General features: G+C 43.4%; 2 protein-coding genes across 5 annotated transcripts in view; one reads left to right on the forward strand and one right to left on the reverse strand.

The window, feature by feature from the left end:
• UBE2L3 (ubiquitin conjugating enzyme E2 L3) lies at positions 1-24853 on the forward strand. The gene is made up of 4 exons (XM_083479117.1): positions 1-133; positions 16286-16381; positions 20194-20380; positions 21279-24853. Exons 1-4 carry the CDS (start codon positions 107-109, stop codon positions 21431-21433), a joined length of 465 nt encoding a protein of 154 aa, XP_083335243.1. The 5' UTR covers positions 1-106; the 3' UTR covers positions 21434-24853.
• YDJC (YdjC chitooligosaccharide deacetylase homolog) overlaps positions 22286-26337 on the reverse strand; it is a 107063-nt gene continuing 103011 nt past the window's right edge. For all 4 annotated transcript variants that reach the window (XM_083479091.1, XM_083479089.1, XM_083479092.1 and 1 more), the window contains one exon: positions 22286-26335. The gene's annotated coding sequence lies outside the window, so the exon portion shown is untranslated. The remainder of the gene's footprint in view (positions 26336-26337) is intronic.

The following is a 26337-nucleotide window of genomic DNA, read 5'->3' on the forward strand; positions in this document are numbered from 1 at the left end:
CTTCCCGCCCGGCGCGTGTCAACTCCAGGAAGCGCAGGGTCTATGTAGCCGCCTCGTCCGCAGCCGCCGCCGCCATGCATTGTGGGGCAGCGGCAGCAGATCCAAGATGGCGGCCAGCAGGAGGCTGATGAAGGTAACATCCGAGAGCTCGCCCGCCGGGCAGGGCCGGGGCGGGGTGGGGAGCGGCGGGAGGCTCTTCGCGGGCCGGGCGGCGGAGGAGAGCGGTCCCTTCCCGGCTCCCGAAGCCCCCGCTCCCCCGTTTGCCCCTTTTCCCCCGGCTCGGGCCGCCGGAGCCGCTTCCGCTTCGCTCTTCCCTCTCTCTTTTTTCGCCTCCTCCGCCGCCGGCGCCTGAGGGAAGCGTAGGCCTCGGCTCCCGAGAGCGCCTCGGGAAGGGGCTGGAGGCCGGCGGCGGCGGCGGCGGTAGCGGAAGGCTTCTCCTCCGCCTCTTCCCTCCTCACACCGGCGGCCGCGGCCCGAGAAGGGGCTCCCGCGGTGACTAAGCAAAGGGCGGGATGGCGGCGGCGGCGGCGGCGCCCTCCTCCTCGCTCCGGGCAACCCGCGTCCATTGGGGCGTCCCCGGGCTGGGGGAGCTCGGGGGTCCCTCCGTCCAAGCCAGCCCACCCCACTCGCCGGGCCGGGGAGGAGGGAAGGCGGCGAGCCCAGACCCCGCTTCGGATTCGGGGCGGAGTGTCGCCGGGAGTGGGAGGAGGTGGGTGGTGGCTTCCGACGCTACAAAAGAGGAGACTCTTTCGAAGTCGGTCCTTTGTGGGAACTGTGGAGGGGGAAAAAATTAAAAAATATATCGTTATTTTTGATCCAGTAGGCCGTGTGGGGTGGATCTCTCTTTCCCTTTTTAAAATAAGAATGGGAATTCTTCCACGTTTCTCGCCATCTCCCTCTCTTGAGTAATCTGAAAACGGGTTCAAAAGTCACTTCAGGTGGGGATGGCTTTGCTGCCTCCTTCCTTTTTTTCCTTTTCCCGCGGCCTTCCTTCAAAAAGCCTTCAGATCTTCCAAAGTTTCTTCTTCAGGCACGGGATCAAAGCGGTGGCTTTTTATTCAGTTCTGGGGTTATGTAAGGAAGGAGATCTCTCCCCCCCCCCCACCGGCAAGGATGGGCAACAAAAGAGGATGGGTGGGAGCTTTGGAAAGCATGTGCCACAATAACGGCTTGGCGTATACTTGGGAGTAAGTGTGACTACGTTCAGTGAGTTTGCAGCCCAAATCGGTTAGGCTTTTTAAGATGACACATATCCTGTGAATTAGTTTCGTTTTGCCCCGACAACGGATTAACACTGTACTAGTCCAGAGGAGGCTATGTTGTTCCCCTGGAGTGATACAGTCATATCTAGGATGAGAGAGTGACGTTTGCTCCACAGCCTTCATAAACACAGATTAAAAGCTGTTCTGCATATGCATCATCAGTTTTTGCGTCACTATTAACGCATTCCTTTCACTAACTCGTATCGTTTACATCCAGATACGGCTTTTGCAGCTGTTGTAGCATGACAGATTGTATTATAATTGCGCTGCAATATTTGACGGAAAAAGGTGCCCCTGATAAATTTATCACAAGTTCGTCAAATTCCCATTAGTGGCAAGCTTCATCATAGAAGAGGCATTTCTCATTTTGTTTTTCACAAGAGGGAATGCCTCTTCTAAGATACCTGTCATGAATAAAATTTGGTTTTGTTTTGCTTAAGAGATTCTTAATCATAAACCTGAAGGAGCGTATCCACCCCCCCTTGTTCAGCTCAGACACTGAGGTCCAGCACCAAGGGCCTTCTGGCGGTTCCCTCGCTGCAAGAAATGAGGTTACAGGGAACCAGGCAGAGGGCCTTCTCGGTAGTGGCGCCTACCCTGTGGAACGCCCTCCCACCAGATGTCAAAGAAATAAACAACTATCTGATGTTTAGAAGACATCTGAAGGCAGCCCTGTTTAGGGAAGTTTTTAGTGACTGATGTTTTAATGTATTTTTAATATATTGTTGGAAGCCGCCCAGAGTGGCTGGGGAAACCCAGCCAGATGAGCAGGGTATAAATAATAATTTGTTGTTGTTGTTCTGTGCATATGTAATTAGTTATATGGCATTTAGTCAATGAACTATGTTTATAATTGGGTACAGGCATAGTAAGGTTGCTTTCTAATTTATTTGGTGAGTAAAGTTTACTGTCCAGAACTTGGGAAATATGTGGATAATTGAATAAATTATGTCATTGAAATTGTTTTAATTCTTCTTAGGTGCTGACTGGGAACAGATTTCACTTGGAAAGCTCTTACAACTGTATATAAATCCTAACGGTTTTACCATTTGTGTAATCAGTTTTTACTGTCATCATGGCATTAAGCTTATGTGTAAAGCAAAAGTTGGGGTGGGTTCTTGTTTCAAGAAATAACCTGTTCTTTTAATTTTAAAAAAATACTTAAATCCACTCTCTCTGTATTGATATGCCAGAAATAATAGTCTTGTACTTTTAGAGGAAGAGTGAACCGCCCTGAGGTATATGGGTCTAGGGTGGGATACAAGTTCAACAAATAATTATAATAAGAGCAACTATTTTTCCTTGTCATCCCACCCGCACCACCCACCTGTCCTTAAACCAGTCATTTGCATGTTTTTGACTAATAGTATGCAGTTCCTAAAAAGTTTAAGAGGCAAATATATGCATAGTGACCAATCTGCACAGGAGAGAGTGCAGGACCTCCAGTGTATTTTTTGAACCCATACCTATGCTGGTAGGATTTACACACGTAATTATAATATTGGTGTTTTAGACCTGTAGAGATTGTAACTAGAGCTGTAGTTCTCAAGCTGTTTGCTGCATAAGGTAAATAAGGAATTTTGGACAAAATATAACATGCAGCTCTCCAGCATATGATGCTGGTCTTGATGATGTCTACCAGGATGGGCAAATTCTTGCCCTAGGACTGCTTGCAGCCTTCTGCCTAAGTGTAGGTGTGTGATGAATCTGGAAAGAGATGTGGAAACGGGGGTGGGGATATGCTTAAATGGAGCAATGAAAGTAGGGGGGGGATCTCTCTTGTCAGTGATTATTTCAGGCCTCTTGCAAAAGAGATCTATCTCCTCTTAACCCCCTACCTGGTAGCACACTAGATGGAGAGGAAAAGGAGGAGGGAGAGAAGGGTGTGGCAGAAAGATGGAATAACATAGGCCTTGCTCAAAACTGGTTGTGGCCCTTCACACTCCTGACAGGTGGCCCTCAGTGGATCACCCCTAAGGGAACATGGCCTTTGACAGTAAAAAAGGTTCCCTTCCCTTGCTGTAAGCCTGAGCTACTGATGTTAATAATATAGATGTACAGAATGCTTCCACAGCATGTGTATACATTTGTGTGTTAATCTTCCCTCACCACCCATGCATATCTGTTTGCTATAGCAAAGGAGGTGGTGTAATCAGCATTTCCTTCTGAAGAAGGCCAAGAAAGGACATTATTCTTTATTGAAAAGGAAAGTGAAACTTTCATACTTATATCCGAAATGTTCCCCTCCAGGGCCTGTTCTTTGCTTAGTCTACTTCTCAGTTTAATAATATTTGCTGAATGAAGCACGGACTAAAAACGTAGTTTTAACCTAAGTTGCTTTTAATCTATATACTCTATTAGAAGTTATTAGTAAATTGCCAATTATATTCCTCACTGGTTCTAAAACTTAAACATGGCTCATTTAATGTTGATTTCAGTGAGAGCTTCACAGAATAATAACTATCCGGTACCGTATTTTGTATCTGAGCCATGAACCACTTTGTCCATAACAAACCCCTCCTTTATGTTTATTTAATTCTACTTGTATTTACCACTACTAGTCTGATACTGGGTTTTGCTCTAAAATAATGTTTACATAATATGAGATAGCATCATGGCAGCGTAAAGCAGTAGAAATTCTGGGGACTGTGTGTCCTTTTATTGACTGGCTTCTGTAATTTGTCATTCCCTCTATTTTTAACTTGGTGGGCTACAGGTTCCACAACCCTGAATTGGATCTTGGCATATAGATGAGAATTAGCATTTTACAAAAGTAAATGTTGAATCTGAAAGAAAAGAAAATATTATAATAAACTTCCTGTCTGTTACAAGAGTTATCTTATATACACTCTTTTATATAGTATTTTGAAAAGACAGTTACCGATGAACTACTAAGAACTATCTACAGAAACTGAAATAACTGGAATTTATTAGAAAGCAGAGATTCTCAGGCCTTGTCATAGCAAACCTTTCCCCATGGTAAAATATTTTTAAGATAATTTAAATAGGGTGATTACATATTCAGACAGTTAGGTGGTTGACAGAAGTAAGTAAATGGAATATAAACGTTAAGAATTGCCTTTTAGAGCATTTCCAGGATATATTTTAGTAGAAGGGGTGGGGAATCTGTGGCACCCCAGATGTTGTTGGACCTCCAGCTTCCATCATTATTTGCCATTGGCCATTCTGGCTGCAGTTAATGCTGCCTGGGTAATACTGCTTTAAACAGTGAGTGGACATCTGAAACCTGGTTTTACATGGAATCTAGAGCTCTTTACTCAAGTTTGTACTTGTGTTTAGAAGTTAATTCATTTTCTGAACACTAAAGGGAAGTGGAGTCATCATTTCCCACCCTACCCTAGAGTAAGCTCATCCATTGCTATTTCAATGGCTGCATGACAGGTGATTGTCTTAAGTGCAGCTTGTGTCTGTTGGAAGTGGTCTGTAACTGGTGGTAAGCCAGACACACCTCTGAAGTTTTGAGTGTTTTTATTGTCTTCCATAAACACGGTTTTAGCAATGAGTCCGTAAGTGACTGTGGAGGCCAGTTCTGGATCCACACGTCCTTCCACAGTAGGGACATTGGTTTCCGGGCGGGAGTTGAGCACAGTGTGGATTTGCCAAGCATGCCTTCCTCTTAGCACATTTCTCCCTTGCGTCCTGAGTTTGAGTGTCTTCAAAGGCCATGACACCTTTGGTAAAGGCTGCTCTCCAACTGGAGCGCTTGCAGGCCATTGTTTTCCAGTTGTCAGTGTTTATACTACATTTTTAAAGATTTGCCTTGAGACAGTCTTTAAACCTCTTTTATTGACCACCAGCATTACGCTTTCCATTTTTAAGTTCGGAATAGAGTAGTTACTTTGGAAGTTGATCATCAGGCATCCGCACAACACGTTAAAACCGTGTTTATGAAAGACAATCTTACTCGGCTACGAGTGATCGCCAAAGAAGAAGAAGAGTGTTTATTTTTCTTGGAGGTGTTGCTCATGCCAAACTAGGCTGCCACTCAGCAGCAATTCCCGTACCATAGGCTTTTTATGTTTGTTTTTTGCCGATGAGGCTGTTCTGCTCAGTGTTCAAAATTAGCCAGGCACCAGGTGCATTATGCACCTAGCTATCAGACTCTTCTGACCAAGTAAAGATGCCTGGAGTTGCATGCCTGGGGATGATTGGATCTGGACTATTTTCACATACTAATACCACATCCTGTATAATCCTATCAGTTATATTTAAGCTGCACAATTGGAATCAATTTCTGGAACCAAAAGGCATTTTCTGCGCAGCCTGAGTAGGAGCAGTCACCAATAAGAAAAAGAGGAAGGAATAGGCCAAAATATATGTGAACTGTCCCTGGATCAAGGGACTTTCCTTCTTCAAGTTCTCAAAGCTCTTAACCTAGCTCAAGGTTGTCATCTGAACTAGCCAGATGTTTAACTGAGAATCAATCACACTCAGTCCATCATTTGAAAAATAAGGCTTTAGAGCTCTCTTGCCCCCAAATGGCAGGTAGTCATCCCATTTTGGCGACTGTAACTTTGGTTTCAGGAGCCATTTGGTGCCTAGCTTATATACCTGAGTTTCGAACACTGGTTCTGTTAAGTAACAGCATCTTTTCACATGCGGATTGGGCAACCATTTTTGCCACAACTTTCTTTAAATGCTTTAATACTCCCCCCATTCCCACCTTAGCTCTGAAGGCAATGTACTTACGCTCACTCTTGGTGTGCTGTCGCACCCTGATTTAAAATAAACTAAAAATGATAGGATATCTTGACTATTATCTGAGGACTAGATGGCATGTTATTGCTTTTGACTAACAAAAGTGTAGTTGGGTCATGCACTCCCTGATCTGTCTGTATGAACTCTAATTCTCATACAATATATGTAGTGTTTTACAAATAATATTTCCTTTTCTTGTATTATGGATTTAACTAGTAATTTATATCTCGGTACCAAGAGAGAGTAATTGAAATCTATACCATAGAATTTTGATGACTTGAATCTGGAGCATGGGTTCAGATAGAGGCTAACTAAAGCTATGACAAAATACTGGCCTTTCTGTTTTCAAGGCGGCTGCCTCTTTGGTTGATTCTGTTCTAGTACAGAGTATGACCAAATGTGGCCTCCGGTGTCCCAGTCAAACAGCTGCCAAAGCAGCCCCAAACTCCTGTTGCTAATACAACACAGTAACCCTTTACATTTGGGGGCAAATGGGCCAGCACGGTTCAGCTTTGTCAAATGTCATTTTACCAGGATGTAAATAAAAAAAATGGTATCTTCTCCCAGAAATGACAGAGGTAGGATAATGCATATAGAAAATTTATTTGTTAATACTTCAGTGTAAGAGCAGGGAAAGCAGCAACATACCTAATGCTGTTTTACTAAACATTTCTTCAAACTATTTATTTATTTAGTATGCAATCATTTCCCCATAAAAATCGTTTGAAGTGCACCTTAGACCATCTGCACAAGAGCGTTGGTGGTGTTGCTACAAGATCCTTGTTCAGTAAACATAAGTTGCCCATGTAAAAGGACTGGTAGTGTCCTTGTTTCATTCCTTAAAAAGCTGTTCTGTGCTGAAGGTCATGGGCAAGTCCCAGCATAGCAGTGTCGTTTGGCCACTGTTTTGCAATTGGTGGAGTCCTTCTGTCCAATTCTGCGAGCCACTGTCTCAGTGTTGTGTGTACTGATACCATATTGTGTCATTAGCATGTTAAAATCTGTACATTGTCCTAGTTCAGGCATGCAGCAAACCCCCACATGGCGGTGTGGGGCTAATGCAGGGCTGCTGCAGAGCTCATAAGAAGGTACTCTTTGCATTTTCTGTGCATAAGCACCCAAATTCCTTTAAAGTGCTGCCACCATCATGGGAGATGACCCCTCCAGAGCACTTCCATGAGAACCCAGTGGCCTTGCGTGAGGGCTGACCCATGCCACAAAGTGTACTTTTTGTTTCTGTTTCTCATGGAAATGAAACGGACCACTTTCTGTTGGTGGAAGATACATATTTATAGAAGATTCTTGGCTATATGAAACCATGTATATTATCTACTAGTTAAGGTTGGTGAGATGAAAGGAACTGCCCCATGTTTACAGCAAATCATTTTGTGGCATTAAAATGACACCAGCTCCTTAGGGAAATAAGTTTTTAAAAAGTTTTTAAAAACCCAAATTGTGATTTTCACTTTTTAAATTTGGAGTGTTCAGAAACATTGAAATGTTAACACAGTTGTCTTCAAATTTCTGCCTGAAAGGCAGGGAAATAGCAAGCAGGTTGATTTTAAAAAGTTTTTGCTTGAACAGCTACATAGTCAAACATTTACTCAGCTGAACTCCTGCATAAACTAACAGCGGCAAACACTCCCATGAAACTAACTTGGAGCATTTGTATTCAGATCTTTTGTAAATGAGCTGTTGACTCATCAAGCTATTTATGTTTTTGCTAGTAACTTTTTCCTGTTTTAAAAAAATCTGATGTGTGTGTGTTTCGTTAGATACTCTGATGTGGTGGTACTGCACCAAGCAACTGGGCACAAGCTCACTAATATAAATATATAATAGTATGTTTAATTGTTTTTTAACAATTCTCCCCATGTTTTTATCTGTTCTTATTTTTATATGTAAGCTGCCTGTCAGGGAAAGGGGCAGGAGATATATATGTCATGTAGACCATAACACTGGGACACGTTTGGGTAAAAATAATGAGTTTAAAACTTAGTAGATTAGATTGAGAGTGGTGGTCCGTATATTCTTTTCTAACTTTATTTTCAGCTAAATTCTCACTGCCAGATACTCCACTGAACACATTATTTGAAAGCAAATAATAGAATTGTATGTTGTTGTTGTTGTTGTTATTATTATTATTATTATTATTATTATTATTATTATTAATACCCCACCCATCTAGCTGGGTTTCCCCAGCCACTCTGGGTGGCTTCCAACAGAAGTTTCAACAGGTCATTGTTTGCTGTGACCCCCCCTCCCTAGTTCATTGTTTTAGCCCATCCTTAACGTTAGCTAATGTGCTATTTTTAAATGTGCATGCCAGCATGAATTAACATTCAAATTTATGCAAAGTTAGATGGGCGTAGTAATATATGTCTGTGTCTCATTTGAAAATGCATTTGCATGGCTACTGCCACTGGGGGGCTCCGGAGTTAACAGTGACGTCATTGTTCTGAAAACTCTCATCAATATCAGACAGTATCCTGACATATTATAGTTCCAAGATAGCCATATTGGAATTATATGCCCAGTTAGGAAGCTGCCTAATACCAAGTCAGACCCACTGATCCATCTAGCTTAGTGTTGTCTACACTGACTGGCAGTGGCTCTCCAGGGCTTCTGACAGGGAGTCCATACAATATTCAGAACAGGGAATAGAATTCCTCCCCTCCCCACCAATAAAATAGATGAAAGGATCTTTTCTCAAATTTTAATTGCAATAACTTGAGACTTACCTCCTTTTTGTGGAGAGGGAGAGGATATTCTGAATCACTTCTTATTGGGAGTGGCAACATATGGCCTCCAAGCTGCAAGCAGCTTCCAGTCATTTCCTTGTCTCTTCTTAGAATCTCACTTTTTTTCTCTTTCTTTATTTCTTTGTTTGATGAAAGAGTCTCGTTAGAGTGAAGGCTGAGATTATGATTGATTTGTGTATTTAAGGTTTAGAAGCAAGAGTGCAAAGTTAGAGCTTCCAGTGTGTTTTAAATCTAAATGTGTGCTATCATTTTGAATATTTGAGCACAGTGATACTAGTTGGTGGGTGGAGATTCATTCTTTGAGATATGCCGCAGGATTTGTCTCCTGAAAAGGAAATGATGGGCAAAGTGCAGAGTGAAAGGTACGTGAGTGATTTCAGCAAAGGAGGCTGAAGTGCTTTAATGGTAAAGATTACAAGCAATACTATATGCTGGGTTCACGTCATGTTGTCACTCAGCATTGCTGAACTTCTGCTTCTTTTTTAAAATTGCCCAATTTCCTCAAAAGGGACTGCTCTAATGTTAGCATCCATTGCTAGCTAGCTGCTTCCTTCTGATTTGTGACGTATTTTCCCCATGAAACTTCCAGAAAAGCATGTTGCCAACAGCGGAATCTTGCCAACAACAGACAACATTGCAGGTAGTGTAGGAATAGTTAACAAACAGAAATAAATGTGGCGGTATGTTGTTGTTGTTGTTGTTTGTTTTAAAAGCCACCAACTATTGAAAATTCAGTATGAAGCCAGAGAGACAATAATATGTGATCCATGTTGCCATTATTCAGAAGTCGGGGGGCTTCGAAATGAAATAATGAATTTCAAAATGGAGATTAAGCAAATAAAAATGGGTTACCGGACAAAACGTGGCAGAGGCCTGGGTTCCACACCACCAGTTTATCACATGTGGGTAGGTGGGAATCACTGGTGGTGCGGAGGTGCCAACTTCTAAACAAAACAAAACTTTGCTATGGAATCCCAGTACCACCCTTCCTCATTTTGCCTGCCAAAATCCCTTCACCATTCCCAGTGTTTCCTCTTTGGATCTGAGCATCTTCCCCAGACCTTTCCACTGCCCAATCATGTGGACTCCTCTTTGAACACCCTCTTACGTGCCAGAGTAGCTGTTTCCCCAAATCCTGACTGCTGCCCCAGATTTCACTGCTATATTCCAATCTCATTCTTCATTGTCACTGCCACCGATTCTATGCTTCTTTCAGTTTCACAGAAATGTGAGCAAATGGGACACTTTATACAGTTATTGTGGCTTGTGCTACTAATTTGTATCAGAAAGGGGAAAGGGTGGTGCCCTAGTGGCCATTAGTAGCTCAGCCCCTTTTATGCTACTGAAGGCATTGCTTCCCATCTCAGATGGTTCAGTAAGATGTGGGAAGTCTGCTGTCTGCCTTTGGGATACCATGGGTGAGCTCCCGTTGGTCTGTCCCAGCTCCTGCCAACCTAGCAGTTTGAAAGCATGCCAGTGCAAGTAGATAAATAAGTACCACTCTTGCGGGAAGGTAAACAGTGTTTCCGTTCGCTCTGGTTTCTGTCACGGTGTTCCGTTGCAACAGAAGCGGCTTTGTCATGCTGGCCACATAACCCGGAAAACTATCTGCAGACAAACGCCAGCTCCCTCAGCCTGAAAGTGAGATGAGCGCCGCAACCCCATAGTCACCTTTGACTGGACTTAACCATCCGGGTGTCCTTCACCTTTTTTTACCTTTAATCTTCCCCAATATGACCACCCTGGCTTGGGTTAAATAGGAGTTTTAATCCAAAACACCTGGAGGGCATCAGGTTGTGGAAGGCCAGGCCTACAGATTGCTTTCTGACAACCAGGAGTCCCCTTTTCCTGTTCATTTTCAGTGTGAGCCTTGCCAATATATGTTTTTAAATATATATACATGCACAGCACAAGTGCTGAGTGAACTTTTAATAGCCATGTGTGAACAACTGAGCAGATACCATATCTGAAGACCATCCTGATTTTCTTTACAAACAGCTGGGCTGCCTTTTTCAGTGCCCTTACGTGTCTTATTGAGACCCTCTTATGGTCTGCACTAGCTTGTTTACTGCCAGGCCGGAGGCCTTGCAATGTTACATATCTTGACAGTGCTTCAGACAAAACTTTGTACGTAGTCATAACTATATTGATAGGCTATCAAAACACATAATGTTAAATGTGTGCACTACGGTGGTACCTAGGGTTACATACACTTCAGGTTACATATGCTTCAGGTTACAGGCTCCGCTAACCCAGAAATAGTACCTCGGGTTAAGAACTTTGCTTCAGGATGAGAACAGAAATCGTGCTCCAGCGGCGCGGCGGCAGCAGGAGGCCCCATTAGCTAAAGTGGTGCTTCAGGTTAAGAACAGTTTCAGGTTAAGAACAGACCTCCAGAACGAATTAAGTACTTAACCTGAGGTACCACTGTATAATGTTTCATTCACATTAAATAGTAGTATGGAACCACATCTCCTTAAATATCATTGTTTGTTAGCTTTTTCTAATCTGTTCCAATTAGGAAGACTTTTAAATACATTTTGCTTCAGAATGGCTAATTGGTTTAGGATTAGGGAGGTGGAGACTATTTGTATTTGAGTTTCAGCTATGAGAAGCTGCTCTCTTAAAGTAACCACTTAAAACTGAACCAATTGCTTTTTCTTACAAAGAACTGTGGGGAAAACATCTTTGTTGATCATTGCATGGCACAATAGATTGTGTACTTACGTTATATCTTGTTACTAAGGGCCAGGGGCTGGGCAGACTGCCGCAGGTGTCATCCACTGACAGATCTGGGTGACTCTGACTCATTTTTTGTGCTTAATAGCAGTCTGATCTCTTCAGTTGGTTCTGTCAGTACTGTAAACTAGGACTGGCCACCCTGTGGTCTCGCAAATGTTGAAGGTTTTTAACTCCCATCAATCCCAGCCTGTGGCCAGGGATAATGAGAGTTGTAGTCAAACATCTGGTAGGCTTTAGGTTCCCTAAGCCTGCTGTAAGCATTTGACCATTTCATGGGCCTTTACCTCCAATCTCATAGAGAACACTGCTGAGTAACGATTACCAGACCTTTCTTCTGGTTGAGATTTTGTACTTCCTTGTGGGGCAAGAGTCAGGTAGAAAAGGGCAGTTGTATAAGAAAGGAGACAGGCAGCCCAAAACAGAAAGGAAACCTGAAAGGGAGCAGATCCTTTGAGTATTCCAGCTAGCATCCGTCTGCAAAAGCCTACCATATTTTTATGATTGCAGCAATCAGTTAGTATCAGTTAGTATATCATCAGCAAATAGGCTCGTTTGAAGAAATCCGTGATTATAATCTGGCATTTTTTCCTTGGCGATTTGAATTAACCTTGATACTAACAGAGTAGCTAGTTTCTATACTAAGAGAAGTGATTAGTCACACTAAAGGAGAGACTCAACAAAAGCCTGTTGCCTAAGTTTCACATTCCATTGGCTGTTTCCTGCTTGTTTCATGTTTATTTCCATAGGTGTACAATAATCTGTTTGCAGAGTGCCATGTCAGATTGGACTGAGATTTGCACAGTTTTAGCAGTTTACTGAGACATTTTAAAAATAACTGTACATTGAGCCTTACAATGAACTTCCATCAGAGTACTTTTTCATTTCATGGGAATGCAGCAAAAGTTGCAGTTATTTTTTTGTTATTGTGTGGGTACATCATGACAGTAGACACCAGTGGTAAATCCAGGTGGATCAGGCCTTTTTTTTTTTTTTTAGTCCTGGTCACTCACCTTATATCTGCTAATGATTGGCTTTGTTGCAAATACATCAGGAAGGACCATAGCTCATTAGCAGAGCCTAATGCTTGCATGTAAAAGTTTTTGGTTCAATCCTTGCCATCTCCAAGGATTTCCCTTTGCCTAAGACCTGATAGAGCTGTTGCAAGTTTGAGTAAGCTAGTCCTTCTGAACCTGGTACCCTCCAGCTATTTTGGACTACAATTCCTGTCAGCACCAGCCTGCATAGCCAATAATCAGGGATGATGGGAATTGTAGTCTAACATGCCTGGAGGACATCAGGTTGAGGAGGCTGGAGTAGACAATAATAGGCTAGGTGGTGTGTAGTCTGGGAGCTAGAGTTTAAAAATGGGATGATTTCTATCTTTCCCCCCCCTCATAACCCTTGTCCCTAGTAAAATTACCAGTCACAATGTCCATTAGTAAGTAGTAGCCGTCACTGAAAAACATTTTAATTATGTAAAAATAGAAGCCAAAAGTACATAGTATATATTTTAGGTCTATGGGTGATAAAGGTAAAGGGACCCCTGACCATTAGGTCCAGTCGTGGCCGACTCTGGGGTTGCGGCGCTCATCTCGCTTTATTGGCCGAGGGAGCCGGCGTACAGCTTCCGGGTCATGTGGCCAGCATGACTAAGCCGCTTCTGGTGAACCAGAGCAGCGCACGGAAACGCCGTTTACCTTCCCGCCGGAGCGGTACCTATTTATCTACTTGCACTTTTGACATGCTTTCGAACTGCTAGGTTGGCAGGAGCAGGGACCGAGCAACGGGAGCTCACCCCGTCACGGGGATTCAAACCGCCAACCTTCTGATCGGCAAGTCCTAGGCTCTGTGGTTTAACCCACAGCATCACCCGCGTCCCTCTATGGGTGATACCTAAGTAGTAAATAATCAGATTAGGCCCCTAATAAAGCAGCTTGGTTATATCATTTACACCAAGCTACAGAGACTGAGAGATCCCCTGTCTTTAGTTCCACCAGGTTACCTGAACTGTTTCCTCGTCATTTCTGTAGCAGCAAAAATGTGAAGCATTGGCACCTGAATATGTGTGTGTTTTCTTCCAATCTCCTCCTCCTTTCTCTTGTGTGTCACGCTCTTCAGTTTGTAAGTCTGAAGGCGAGGACTGTGTTACTACTGATCATTGTAAGCTTCTCCGAGAGCCTTTTCAGTTAAAAGAATGTGGTAAAATGCATTAAATAAAAGCAAAGGGTTCTCACGACTTTCAGGTAGGCTATGGCTAGAGAGGCCTGGCCAGTTTTCAAGGGAAATAAATTCTCCTTGACTACACAAACAGTGTCTCCTTAGGGAAGGGGAAGTCAGTGGACCACATGCTTTTGCTTCTGTAGAATCAGTCTGAATCCTTTCTGCTTAGGATCTCATTTTGTCCTTCCCATTTTATTGATGTGAGGGCTTCTTGTGTGGATGAGTGCTGCCAGGTGAATAGTTTATTTTGGGAAGGCTTGTTGTGATGAAGTTTGAGAATCTTTTTCAGTGCTATTCGTTCCCTTTGTTCATATAAGTTTGGATAGCATGTCTTTCCATAATGCCAGTTGACACTTCCATTATGCCAATCTATATTTATATACAATTATTGTTTGCTGCCATCTTTGGGTTTTGACAGTATAACCAGTGTTTGCCTTTTCTTTGCTGTTCCTATGTGTTCTACTTGGGATCAGTGGAGAAACATCATACCAGGTCTGTTTACCTTTAGCTTTCAGCAAGTTTACAAGAAGTAAAGTATTATTGCTATGGCAGTAGCAATAGCTGTGACCTACCATAGTTAAAGGGCGGGTGGCGCTGCGGTCTAAACCACAGAGCCTAGGGCTTGACGATCAGAAGGTTGGCGGTTCGAATCCCTGTGACAGGGTGAGCTCCTGTTGCTCAGTCCCAGCTCCTGTCAACCTAGCAGTTCGAAAGCACGTCAAAGTGCAAGTAGATAAATAGGTACCGCTCTGGCGGGAAGGTAAACGGCGATTCGGTGTGCTGCTCTGGTTCGCCATAAGCAGCTTAGTCATGCTGGCCACATGACCCAGAAGCTGTATGTCGGCTCCCTCGGCCAGTAAAGCGAGATGAGTACTGCGACTCCAGAGTCGTCCGCGACTGGACCTAATGGTCAGGGGTCCCTTTACCTTACCATAGCTAAGTTTGCACCTGTCTCTTCATGATGAAACTTCCCAGTCAGTGTACCTGCTACTAGATTATGGCACGACATCATAAGTAAGCAGGCACCCTGGGGCAACTTAAGTATGACGGCATTTCAAAATTTCTTCAACCCAGTTCAGAGGACCTGTGCTCTCAAGCTGTGTTAGAAACTGAGGTATGAAAGCTAGGAGTTAAATGGCGCCTTAAACCTAGGTTATGGGCGCAACAACAGAATGTCTAGGTGCGCTTTTTTATAAAGAATACAAAGGTGAAAATGAATGAACTGCAGCTAAAATCTTATGTTCATTTCCCACATGGTCTAGTCCTCATCTGAAGACTGCAGAAAACAAAGCCATGCTTCCCTTGCCCCCCTCCCTGATATTCTTAAGAGGGTCTCTTCAGAGAGTGGCTGGAAGTGAGGAGGCAGAAAAAGGCCCTCCTTTCCTTCCACTGTGCAGTTTAATTGGAAATCTTAGGTGCAGTACTGCGCCCAGAGCTCAGAAACTGCTCGCACTAATGAAATTCCCTGTTGCAAAATGCACCTACAGCAATGGGAGTTTTGAACGCTGTTCTCAAGATCCAAACATGCAGGGAATAACATTGGAGAATGTAATAGCAGTGCTGCTTCGTCAGAATGTTGGCATTGCTGAGTAACACTCTTGTGCAATACCTCTCGATTAAACATTTTTTGAAAAACAAATGCAAATGAAAGTTGCCTCCCTCCCCAAACCATAAACTTCCCTGTTGCCCAGCAGGGCTGAATGAGGTGCTCTCTGGGGTATTGTTGGAGCATGCCAGGATGATATTCCTAGGGGACTTCAATACCCACACAGAAGATACTGAGCCAGCTAGAGACTTCATGGTCTCCATGACAATTATGGGTCTCTCTAAAATGCTCATTGGTCCAACATATCAGGCAGGACATGCCTTTGATGTAGTCTTTTCCCCAAGTGATATGAGGAATGGACGGCCCTCTGAAGACTGATGGAACCTGATGTGTTCTCTGGGGCTTTTATTTTTCTCTTGGTGTGTTTAAATCACGATTTATTTATTTTTTACTTTTTGAACAAACACTGTCCCCCTTTTCTTTACAAAAAAACAAATCAATCCAAAAGTGGGTTACAATTGCAATAGGTTAAATTAATTATTTAATAACTGCATTGGTTTAAAACAGTCAAACCTGCTCAATAGGTAATCTTCATCTCTTGGTTTTGGCCTTAGGCAATATACTGTATTGCAGTATGCTGATATAATTCTGACATATGCTTCGTTCTTCTATGGGTTACTGCATTCGGGGTATGTGAAGCACTTTCAAGTCTCAGTAATTTTAGTGGGGGTACCTGCTGCAGTCTTTCTGATTGAAAATAGTGGGACTGAAAGTACATTGTTTTTATCAGTAGTGGTATTTATTTTATTTTATATCTGACACAAATTAGAGAACTGTAAACGAAACCTCCTCTCAGCATAGCCATGAAATGTAACCTGCCCAAAGTAAGAAGAGTGATGTTCAGCAGTTGATTCATTTTTCAATCCCCATCCACTTAATACGAAAGGAAAAAAGTAATGTGTGTTTTCCTAAACTGTTAACTGTTTTCTGGCTTTTCTTTCTAACATTCTTTTTTTGTTATTCTTGATTTGTAGGAGCTTGAAGAAATCCGCAAATGTGGAATGAAGAACTTCCGTAATATCCAAGTTGATGAAGCTAACTTATTGACTTGGCAAGGGCTTATTGTTCCTGTGAGTGTGAAAGCAGCTTCTTTTGGTTCCAAAAGTGCTACTGGGGTCGTTTGCACCTGGTGATAATAATAAATAATAATAATTTTATTATTTATACCCCGCCCAGCTAGCTGGGTTTCCCCAGCCACTCTAGGCAGCTCTCAGCATATATAAGAACATAGTAAAACATCAAACATTAAAAACTTCCCGATACAGGACTGCCTTCAGGTGTCTTATAATAAAAGTCAGATAGTTGTTTATTTCCTTGACATCTGAAGGGAGGGTGTTCCACAGGGAGGGTGCCACTACCGAGAAGGCCCTCTGCCTGATTCCCTGTAAGCTCACTTCTCGCAGTGGGGGAACCAGCAGAGGACCTTTGGAGGAGGACCTTAGTGTCCGGGCTGAACGATGTGGGAGGAGACGCTCCTTCAGGTATACTGGGCCAAGGCTGTTTGGGCTTTAAAGGTCAGCACCATCACTTTGAATTGTGCTTGGAAATGTTCTGGGAGCCAATGAAGATCCTTTAGGACTTGTGTTATATGGTCCTGGCAGCCACTTCCAGTCACCAGTCTAGCTGCCACGTTCTCGATTAGTTGTAGTTTCCGGGTCGCCTTCAAAGGTAGCCCCACATAGTCAGTAGTCAAAGCAGGAGATAATCAGAGGATGCACCACTCGTGACAGTCTACAGGCAGGTAGGGTCTCAACTGGCGTACTAGCTGAAGCTGGTAGACTGCTGCCCTGGAAACAGAATTGACCTGCACCTCCATGGACAGCTGTGAGTCCAAAATGACTCCCAGGCTGTGCACCTGATCCTTCAAGGGCACAGTTACTCCATTCATGACCAGGGAGTCCCTCACACCTGCCCGCCCCCTGTGCCCCCGAAACAGTACTTCTATCTTGTCAGGAGTCAGCCTCAATCTGTTAGCTGCCATCCATCCATCCATCCATCCATCCTCCAACCACCTCCAGACACTTGCACAGGACCTTCACTTGTTCAGATTTGAAGGAGAGGTAGAACTGGGTATCATCCGCATACTGGTGAACGCCCAGTCCAAACCCCCTGATCTCTCCCAGCAGCTTCATATAGATGTTAAGAAGCATGGGAGAGGACCGATCCCTGAGGCACCCCACAAGTGAGAGCCCAGGGGTCTGAACACTCCCCCGCAACACCACTGTCTGGACGCAGCCCAGGAGGAAGGAGAGTGCTCCCAGCTCCCAATTCCTCTAGACGGTCGAGAAGGATGTCGTGATCATTGGTGCCTGAGGCTGCTGAGAGATCCAGCAGAACCAGGAAACAGCTTTTACCTCGGTCCCTGGCCCACCAGAGATCATTGACCAGTGCAACCGCAGTTTCAGTCCCATGATGAGGTTTGAATCCCGATTGAAAGGGATCCACATGGTCCACATCCTCCAGGCGTGCCTGGAGTTGTTCAGCAACCACCCACTCAGTCACCTTGCCCAAGAATGGATGATTTGAGACTGGGCGATAGTTGGCCATATTGGCCAGGTCCAAATATTTTTTTAAAAGAAGCGGTTTAATAACCTGTCCACATCCTCGAAGGTAACAGATTGGAATTGATCCCACGCAACTTGACCAGACAGGACTCTAGCACTTTCCTGCCCTGGCCTCACTACCACAGCGGAACCTACCTCTTCCCGAATCTGAGTGACTTTATCTGGAAAAAAACTTTGCAGAATCTTTGCAGGAGATCTTGGGTTCTTCACCAGACCCCAATGACGAAGGTGGTTTTGTTAGATTGCGGACCACCTAAAGAAGTCTCCTGCTGTTTCCTGTAGATGCAAAAGAGGCGGCGAAGAAGGTCCTCTTCGCCATTGCGTTCACCACTAAGTAGGCTCAACGTTGAGCTCAAACCCGTGTTCGGTCCAATTGGATAGTTGCTTAATGAAAGCAACAACAAATGACTGTTCCCACTTAAAATTAGGCTGCCAAAATGAAGAAAGCTAACCAGGAAAGGACATGTGGGGATGGGCGGTGAGCTCAATCTCATCCTGCTGCTAAAAACATCCCTAAGCTTTGTGTATCTTCAGAGACACCCTGTTCTTCTGCCTGCCCATCTTTTGCATTGATAAACTTGATGTCTAGCCGCTCCTGCCTTAGAGGCAGGATGGCTAGAATTTTAAAGGTTACTGAATCTATGAGCACGCAGTTGGTATGGATCCAAAAGAGGGGGGATTTTCCAAGATGTTTTCCTTTGTGCAGTAAGCCTCCCTCCATCCCTTGGTTTCAGTTGTGATTTGCCATGTGGCGTTCTCAGTCAGCAACACAAGCACCTAAGCCTCTTGGGTGGTGCAGGGTTTTCCGAGTGCTGGCCATTGGATTCGCCTCCCTGAAGAGATGTTCCTGCGTAATTTTTAATCCCTCCCCTCCCATTTTTAAATGATCTCAAACTGCGTTTGCCTTCTGGTTCCTTGCAGCCACTGTTTCCATGGATTCATTAGTTCATTTGTTCTTGTAACTGGTGTTGCTCTTGAATTGGTGTTGCCTTACTGAATTTTAAACTTCAGCTTTAGGGAAAGTTTGGTTTTTAACACAATGTTTCAGACCAGTGAGGTGCAAAAATGGCAGCCGGCTTTTGTGTATTGAGTGCCACGCGGCCTAGGCACCCAGCTCTTTCCCTGATGCTTTTATTTCCTGGTAGAGAGAACGCTGTTATTGCAGCAGCGTCAGGGAATGAGGCAGAGAGCATGAGCTAGTAGTGATCAACAGGGAGAGAAGCAGGAGGGGAGAGGAGTAGAAAGAGCCAGGAGGCATATAGTGAGTGAGCCAGAGGGACAGCATGGTGTGGGTGTACTATGAGCAGGGAGACGGCTTGAAGTGAAGGCGGGTGGGATGTGCTAGAGGGATACTCATTACACAAACCACACATCATAGAATGGAAGCATGTGGAATTGTGCCCTTCATTGTTGTTTTTTAACTGCAAGGGTATTCTATACACAAGTCGGATTTATGGGGTGCTGCTCCAGAATTGGTCCTGTTCCCACTCACTGCAGAACTAGCCTTTGAAGGAAAGGGTATTTGGGCTGTTCTGAAGCGGCACCCCAGAAATCTGATCTATGGAATATCCTTCTTGAAGGCTTGACAGGGAGTGACTACCTTTTAGACGCCAGACAAAAGCTGTTCCAATCCCCAGGTCACTCAGTGGATAATTGGCGGCTCCTCATTGCTGCTGTTGGATTTTTGCTGTTTTTTGTTTATCCCTCCCATCCTCGCTGCTATTATATTTTTATTATGTATTTGTATGTTATTGAAAATGAGGTTTTATCATGGTAAGGCAGTGGGGGAAATAAATGTGTCCTTGGGTGGGGAGAAGAGAGCTTCAGGGATAGCCAGGAAGGCAAGTCTAAAAGTGGGTCAAGCTACACGTGACGGAATAGAGGGGCATGGAAATTCTCCATTTCCACACTTAAAGCTTTCCTTGGAGGGAGGCAGCGGTGGTGGTGTTTTTCCAGTGACAGCAAGTTGCTTTGAAAAGCCTTTCTCTTGAACCCCCTGGCCTGCAGTTCTGTTGCTGGTTTGTTTTAGCAAGCCACAGCTTTTAGAGTTCAATACAAATCTCCCAAGTTCCAGTTCATTCTGCAAAACACTGTCCTGCGTGTTGCTTCTAGTAGCCAACTTAATCACTAGACTCCTCTTTATCAGCCTGTGGCATCTTTTCTGTGATACGTAACACAACTCCTGGTATATTGATTTTGAATCATTCATATATTAATGTTTTTATGAATGAAAACATTATAGCCACCCGTTTTGTGGGTGATTCCTCTGAAATCTATCCATCCCATATTGAACTGTTCTTGATATCTTCTCATTCCAGGACAATCCTCCGTACGACAAGGGTGCGTTCAGAATCGAAATCAACTTTCCAGCAGAGTATCCATTCAAACCTCCCAAGATTACATTTAAAACAAAGATCTATCACCCTAACATCGATGAAAAGGGGCAGGTTTGTTTGCCAGTAATTAGTGCTGAAAACTGGAAGCCAGCCACCAAAACTGATCAAGGTAAGACTTCCAGCAGATGGCCATGGTTTCTCTCAGACTAATTTATATTTTTAGTGGGAATTTAAGTAGAGTTAACTGTAAAAGGTTTTGTTTAATGAGGGCTTTAGTTCTTATCTTCAGGGGGTGGGATGCAGCCACCACAAGGGATGGCATACAACATCTGACCGTAAACCCTCATAAAACATTGGCTGTACCATGGTTAGACTTTGACAGCAGCAGTTCTGTAATAATAATAATTTATTATTTATACCCCACCCATCTGGCTGGGTTTCCCCAGCCACTCTGGGCGGCTTCCAACAGAACACTAAAATGCAATAACCTATTAAACATTAAAAGCTTCCCTAAACAGGGCTGCCTTCCGATGTCTTCTAAAAGTTTGATAGTTATTTTTCTCTTTGACATATAATAATAATTTATTATAATGTACAAACTCTTTATTGAAAGCTGGGAGAAATAAAAAAGGAACTGCAAAGTAAACCTGGGAAAAGGACACTATCGCTGCACAGTCATGAGCTTAATTCCCTATTTTCTCACAAGTTGGTCAGAAATACAAGCAGACGTTGGACCCTTTTGGATGCAATAACACCAGCTTGCCAAACCATTGCTGAGCAAGCCCAGAATGATTGTCGGGTTCACACCCTCCTCCCATCGTGTCCCAGCTTCAACCCATCAGTGTTTAGGGTTGCAGTTTGAAAGTTCAATTTCTCATGGGTTTTAATAGCTTTGTTTATGTGGTATTGGTAGCACCTTTAGCGGGAGGCCATGGGCGATTGAAAACCTCTGCTTGTTTAAAAGTAAAAAAACCAATAGGCTTGGGTGTACTGAAATACTCTCCCCCCCCCCCCCAACCCGGCTCTCACACATCAATACTGACATCTTCCGTGCTTTCTTTCGGCAGTAATCCAGTCCCTCATAGCACTGGTGAACGACCCCCAGCCCGAGCACCCACTTCGGGCCGACCTAGCCGAAGAATACTCTAAGGACCGTAAAAAATTCTGTAAGAACGCTGAAGAGTTTACAAAGAAATATGGTGAAAAGCGACCAGTGGACTAAAAAAAAAAATAAAAACCCTGACAGAGTTGATGTCAGCCATGTGTGATAGAAGATCTGGAGCAGTGCATTTCAGACACACCACAAAGCAGGACTCTATGGGAAATTGACAAGTGCCACCTCTCGGTGTTAACTTGTGGCTGTTACTAACTTTCTACAGTTTCTTAATCAAAAGTGGGCTAGGTAACCTGTAAAGAAAGGATTAAAAATTTAAGATGTTCTAGTTCTGCTTTCTTTGTTTAAAATCACTGCTTCAATATACTTTTAAAGGATGCTGTTTCTCTTTTTTTTTTCTCCTTGTCAGAATTTATCAAAAATATCGTAGACTTATAATCTGCCCTTAAAAGTTCAAAAGGTTGTGGCTGTTATTTCTTATTTTCCTTACAATTCCTTCCTCCCACATTTAAGTTTCCCCCCTTATCCTTCCCTCTCCCCACCCAAAAAAACCCCCCACCCCAAAGAAACAAAACCCCACCATCGCACTGATGTCTTAGCAAAATTATCTCTTTGTCCTGGCAAAAGAAAAGAAAAGAAAGAGTCGAATGTTTGGCAGTTTTGCTTCCTTTATCCCTCTTTAAAATGTTGCACTGTGCTTTGTGGAACTTGGTCTCAAGTTTCTCTTAACTCCAGTTTGTAACATAATAAAATCTACCACATGTACTCCGTAAAATAATCAGAACCGAGCCTAGATCTCGTGTAAATTCGGCTGATGTGACTACAATAATGTTTATTAAATGGGGAACTCCAAGCTTTGTGTGCATGAGTGAATTACAGTATGACTTAAGTCCTGTTTCTGAGAAATTTTTGATACAGGATTTTCTGTAGCAAAAAGGAATAGTGGGATGTGATGATTAATTTTTTTTTAGATTTATTTTACACTTTTATTCTTAGTATCTATGCAGACTATTAGAAGATTTAATTATTCGGAACAGCATTGCAATGGGGAAATTTGCAAATTAGGGACCAAGAGGTACCAAAATGGAGGGGAGGAAAACAAAGTTCCCCCAGCCAACCCCCGCTTTTTTGGGAGGGTTACAGAAGTAAAACGTCACGCAGTGTTAATTTCAGAAAACAAATTGCTAGTCATTGAACACAGTTTCCATCTAATTACCCCTCTCCTGTGGAATTTACCTTCCCGTAATGATGGATTGTCTGATTATTACTGGAAACACAAGAAATTTCTGTTCAGCAGTAAGTGGCCAGGGCATACTGCCATTCATAAAATTCTTACGCGAAATTTGCCGTTCTAAAATTCAGCTGTAATCATTTTCAGGGGTCAGCCAAACTTAAATGTATTTCTTTCTTTCTTTTTAATCCCAGGCATTTCTTCTCAAGTAAGGTGAAGTTCTACCCCTTTATAACTTGAAACAACACCCTTCCGGTTTCATTTTTAGTGTTTTAAAGTTTAGGATACCCTAAGATGCGATCTAGCCATGTGACCAAAAGTGGCTTCTGAGCTGCTGAGCTTTAAACGCCTGGTTCGAGTGAGCATTTGGACCCCCATCCCTGTGGAAACTTAGTAGAGCGCAAGTAGAACATATCATATTCTATTTTGCAGGAACTTGCATTAGTAAACCTTTCCATGCCCAGGTGGGTAATTGTAAGGAGTTTGGAAGTAGGGCTTTGCCTTTGCTACATTTTAGGGCTAATGTACGTCAGGGGAGCAGTAGAGTAACCTTTTGGATTTTTAATGTTTTGTGTATACCCCTCTCTCCCCTCCCCCCCCCCCCGGCTCCCAACTTTTGATTTCAAACCGTAAAAGATTGACAGCCAAGTACCTCTGTTGAAAAGTAAAAAAAAAAAGAAGTTTTTTCTTTTATAAGTTGGGCTATGAAGCATCTCTGTTTTAAGTGTTCTTAGACAAAATTCTTTGGTAGGCGATTAAAGTAAAACAAAAAACAAAAAAAAACTACCTTTTACTTAATGGACACTTGCATTTCCTTAAGTGTGTGTGTTCAGGCTTGGTGACCAGCACTGTCTATTTACCAAAATTTCCACAATTTTTTTGTGTCTTCATTTGCAGAAAGTTGGTACTGACTTTGTTTCATTCACGCTCACGCAGATTCAAAATAAACAAAAAAAAATGCCAAATTTCACCTGTCAAGCTGAAGTGTATGTAAATCCTGCATCGCCAGCGCTTCTCACTTGAGCCCCGTTGGGTTTTCACCGCCAGTCGCATCCGCTAGCATGGTTAGCCCCCTAGTTCCGTACACGCACAGCTCTCATGTTATCCGTCACTCTTGTTAACGTTGCTAGTGAGAATATATAGCTTTTCAATTGTAAACTTCTCAGGTCAAAACTGCCTATATGTGAACTGGTGCTCTCTGAAAACGGCCTGTATTGTTCAAGGAACCACTGTTGAGAATCCCCACCTTTGTGCTGCTCTGGTGTTGCTTCCTATTACCACCTAGGAATGGAGGCGTGCCTGTTTTTAACCTCTCGTCTTGAGATCAGGCAATGTATAACAGTTCTTGGTTTGAGAGGCTAGTTCGCATGCTAGAAATGGGTCTGTCCTGAGAGATGCATCAGTGCAGAGAATGTTAACACACGACACAGAACCTCTGCAGGCGCAGACATTGTCTTACGACAGCAGTTTCTGTAGTCACGGTGATGCACATTTTACTTTAGGTCCCCCGGTTACGGAAACTGTTTCTGCAATTGCATTCAGCGACTTGCTCTCTCAGGCAAGGCTTTCCACTCTCCCCTAGAACAGCTGGGCCGCATCTGATGGAAGAAAATTCAAAACATGCAAGAACCGGAAGGCTTCAGATCCTGCTGCTACTTCTTTAGTTACAAGATTATCCCGCTTGCCTTCAGCTGTGCCTCTCTAAAGAGCGCACAAACTCCTGCCAATCAGCAAGGAAGAGTTTTTGTAGGTGCATAAAGCGGATGGTCAGGTGGGCTTCTTGCAAAGGGGTGTCCCATTTAAACTAAGTCTCCTAAGAGGAGGGCCTCAGTGGCTAAGGCCAATTCTTGCAGCATTGCACCCAGTCCAGAGATTCTTCTCTTCCCACTCGACCCCAGTCCCTGAAAGCCGATAAATGGTCTTCTTACTCCTGGATATTAAGAGGTTCACTTCTATGCATAATGACAGGAGTTAGAGGAAGCGGGAGCCTGCAAATCCAAGGCCCATTTCTTTTACACACAGTTGTGGGGTGGGGGTTGCATTGGCCAACAAGACTGCCCCCCCATACACCGTAGAGCAGTGTAATTTGAGGCATGCATGAAAGAAGAGTACTATGGCGATGCAATGTCAACTCAGGCGTTCACCCTTTTTTCTTCTGGTTCTGTCTGGTTCTTCAAACAAAGCTGAATTCTAAACTTGTCGTTTTGAGATCCAAGTCTACACCACCTTTTCTTGTATTGGTCTAGGCTTTCTTGCAATTCCATTCTGCTACCCTGAATAAAAATGCTCTCAAAGGCTTTGTGGCATGGCTTACTTCCCTTGCATTTATTATTACTATTATTATTATTAACGTAGGCTTTTCGGTCTTGGTGTTAGGTTTGTTAAAACTTTTCCACCAAGCAAACATTAAGCTAAAGTCCTTCTATTTCCTCCCCTCCCTGTGCAACAATTCAATGTTAATATCCTTTCAAAGGTGTATGAAGAGAGGATGGGGAGAATAATCTGTGTCTGGGTTAAATTCTCATGCCCTCTGTTCTGTTGTCATGCGAGGTTTCGTTTTGTAACATGAATACGTAAATGCCACAAATATTCCTGTAGCACCTTTTAAGACCATTACAGACAAATGTTCATGGGCAAGAAGATAGCACATCATCAGCTGTAGCTCAGTGACTGAGCACCTTCTTCTAAATAATGATTCTTATTTGCATGTAGACAGTCTCAGGAGACTTTCTAAAACCCTGGAGAGGTACTGCCAGCAGGTGTAGGCAATATTGAGCTAGATGGACCAATTGTCTGAATCAATATTAATAGCTTCACATGCTGAAGAGTTACCGGTAATCTCAGTTCATCCACAGAGGCATGATTGAAAAAGAAAGGGGAAATATCTTTGTAAACTGGGTTATTCTGGGGCTTTTGATGACTACTGTGCTCACAACAAGCAAAAACTGGCTACCTGTTCCCTAACATGAATTCTATTTATTTTTCTCAGAGGAGCTTGAAACAGTGTAGACGGGTCTCTTCCCCTTTCTTCTCACAGCATCTTTGTGATGCAGGGAGGGATAGAGACCCAGAAAGCTTTCTAATTAGGCCAACAGAAGCAGCTCACCTGAGCTAGCCAAAGGATCTTGGGCTTCCTGCACCTCTGTGATGTCAGGGTAGTTCAGCCAATCACCAGAGGCTTCATCAGCACTAAGGCCCCTAGATTTGCTGCAGTTAGTGAAGATGCATGTAAGGGAAAGCAATAATGAGGAAGACAAGAGCTTGTAAATTCAAGCTGTAATTCAAAAGTATACTACCTCCAGTATCAAAGGCAGTATGTCTGAATAATCCCTGTTCCTGAGGACGCAAGGACAGAGCATGACTGCACCCAGGTACTGCTTGTGGACTTTCTGGAGGCTTGACAGGACTTTGGCCTGATTCAGCGGGGCTCTTGATGTTCTCAGACAATACTGAGCTAGGTAGACCAGCTGTTTGACTCGGCATAAGGCAGCTTCCTTTGTCCCAGCAGTGAGATTTACTTCTGAGTGGGCATACGTAGGATTGCCGTGTACAATCCTTAGGGCTCTTATGGAAAACCTGTTATCAACTTAGTAGATTCGGTGAGTCTTGGGTTGTTTCTGTTCTTTGCCCCCACTTCCACCCCAACAATAATCCACAACTGGGAATGTTGAAAAAGAATAAGGAAATACGAATTTATTGCGACCCTGATGATGGAACTGCAATGGCAACCTCAGCAGAACGTGACATGCCTGGTCCGAAGTAATTTTAATGGGTCGAAACT

This window comes from Podarcis liolepis, assembly GCF_965112155.1.
Source record: "Podarcis liolepis genome assembly, chromosome: 15".
NCBI classification, from domain to species: Eukaryota; Metazoa; Chordata; class Lepidosauria; order Squamata; family Lacertidae; genus Podarcis; species Podarcis liolepis.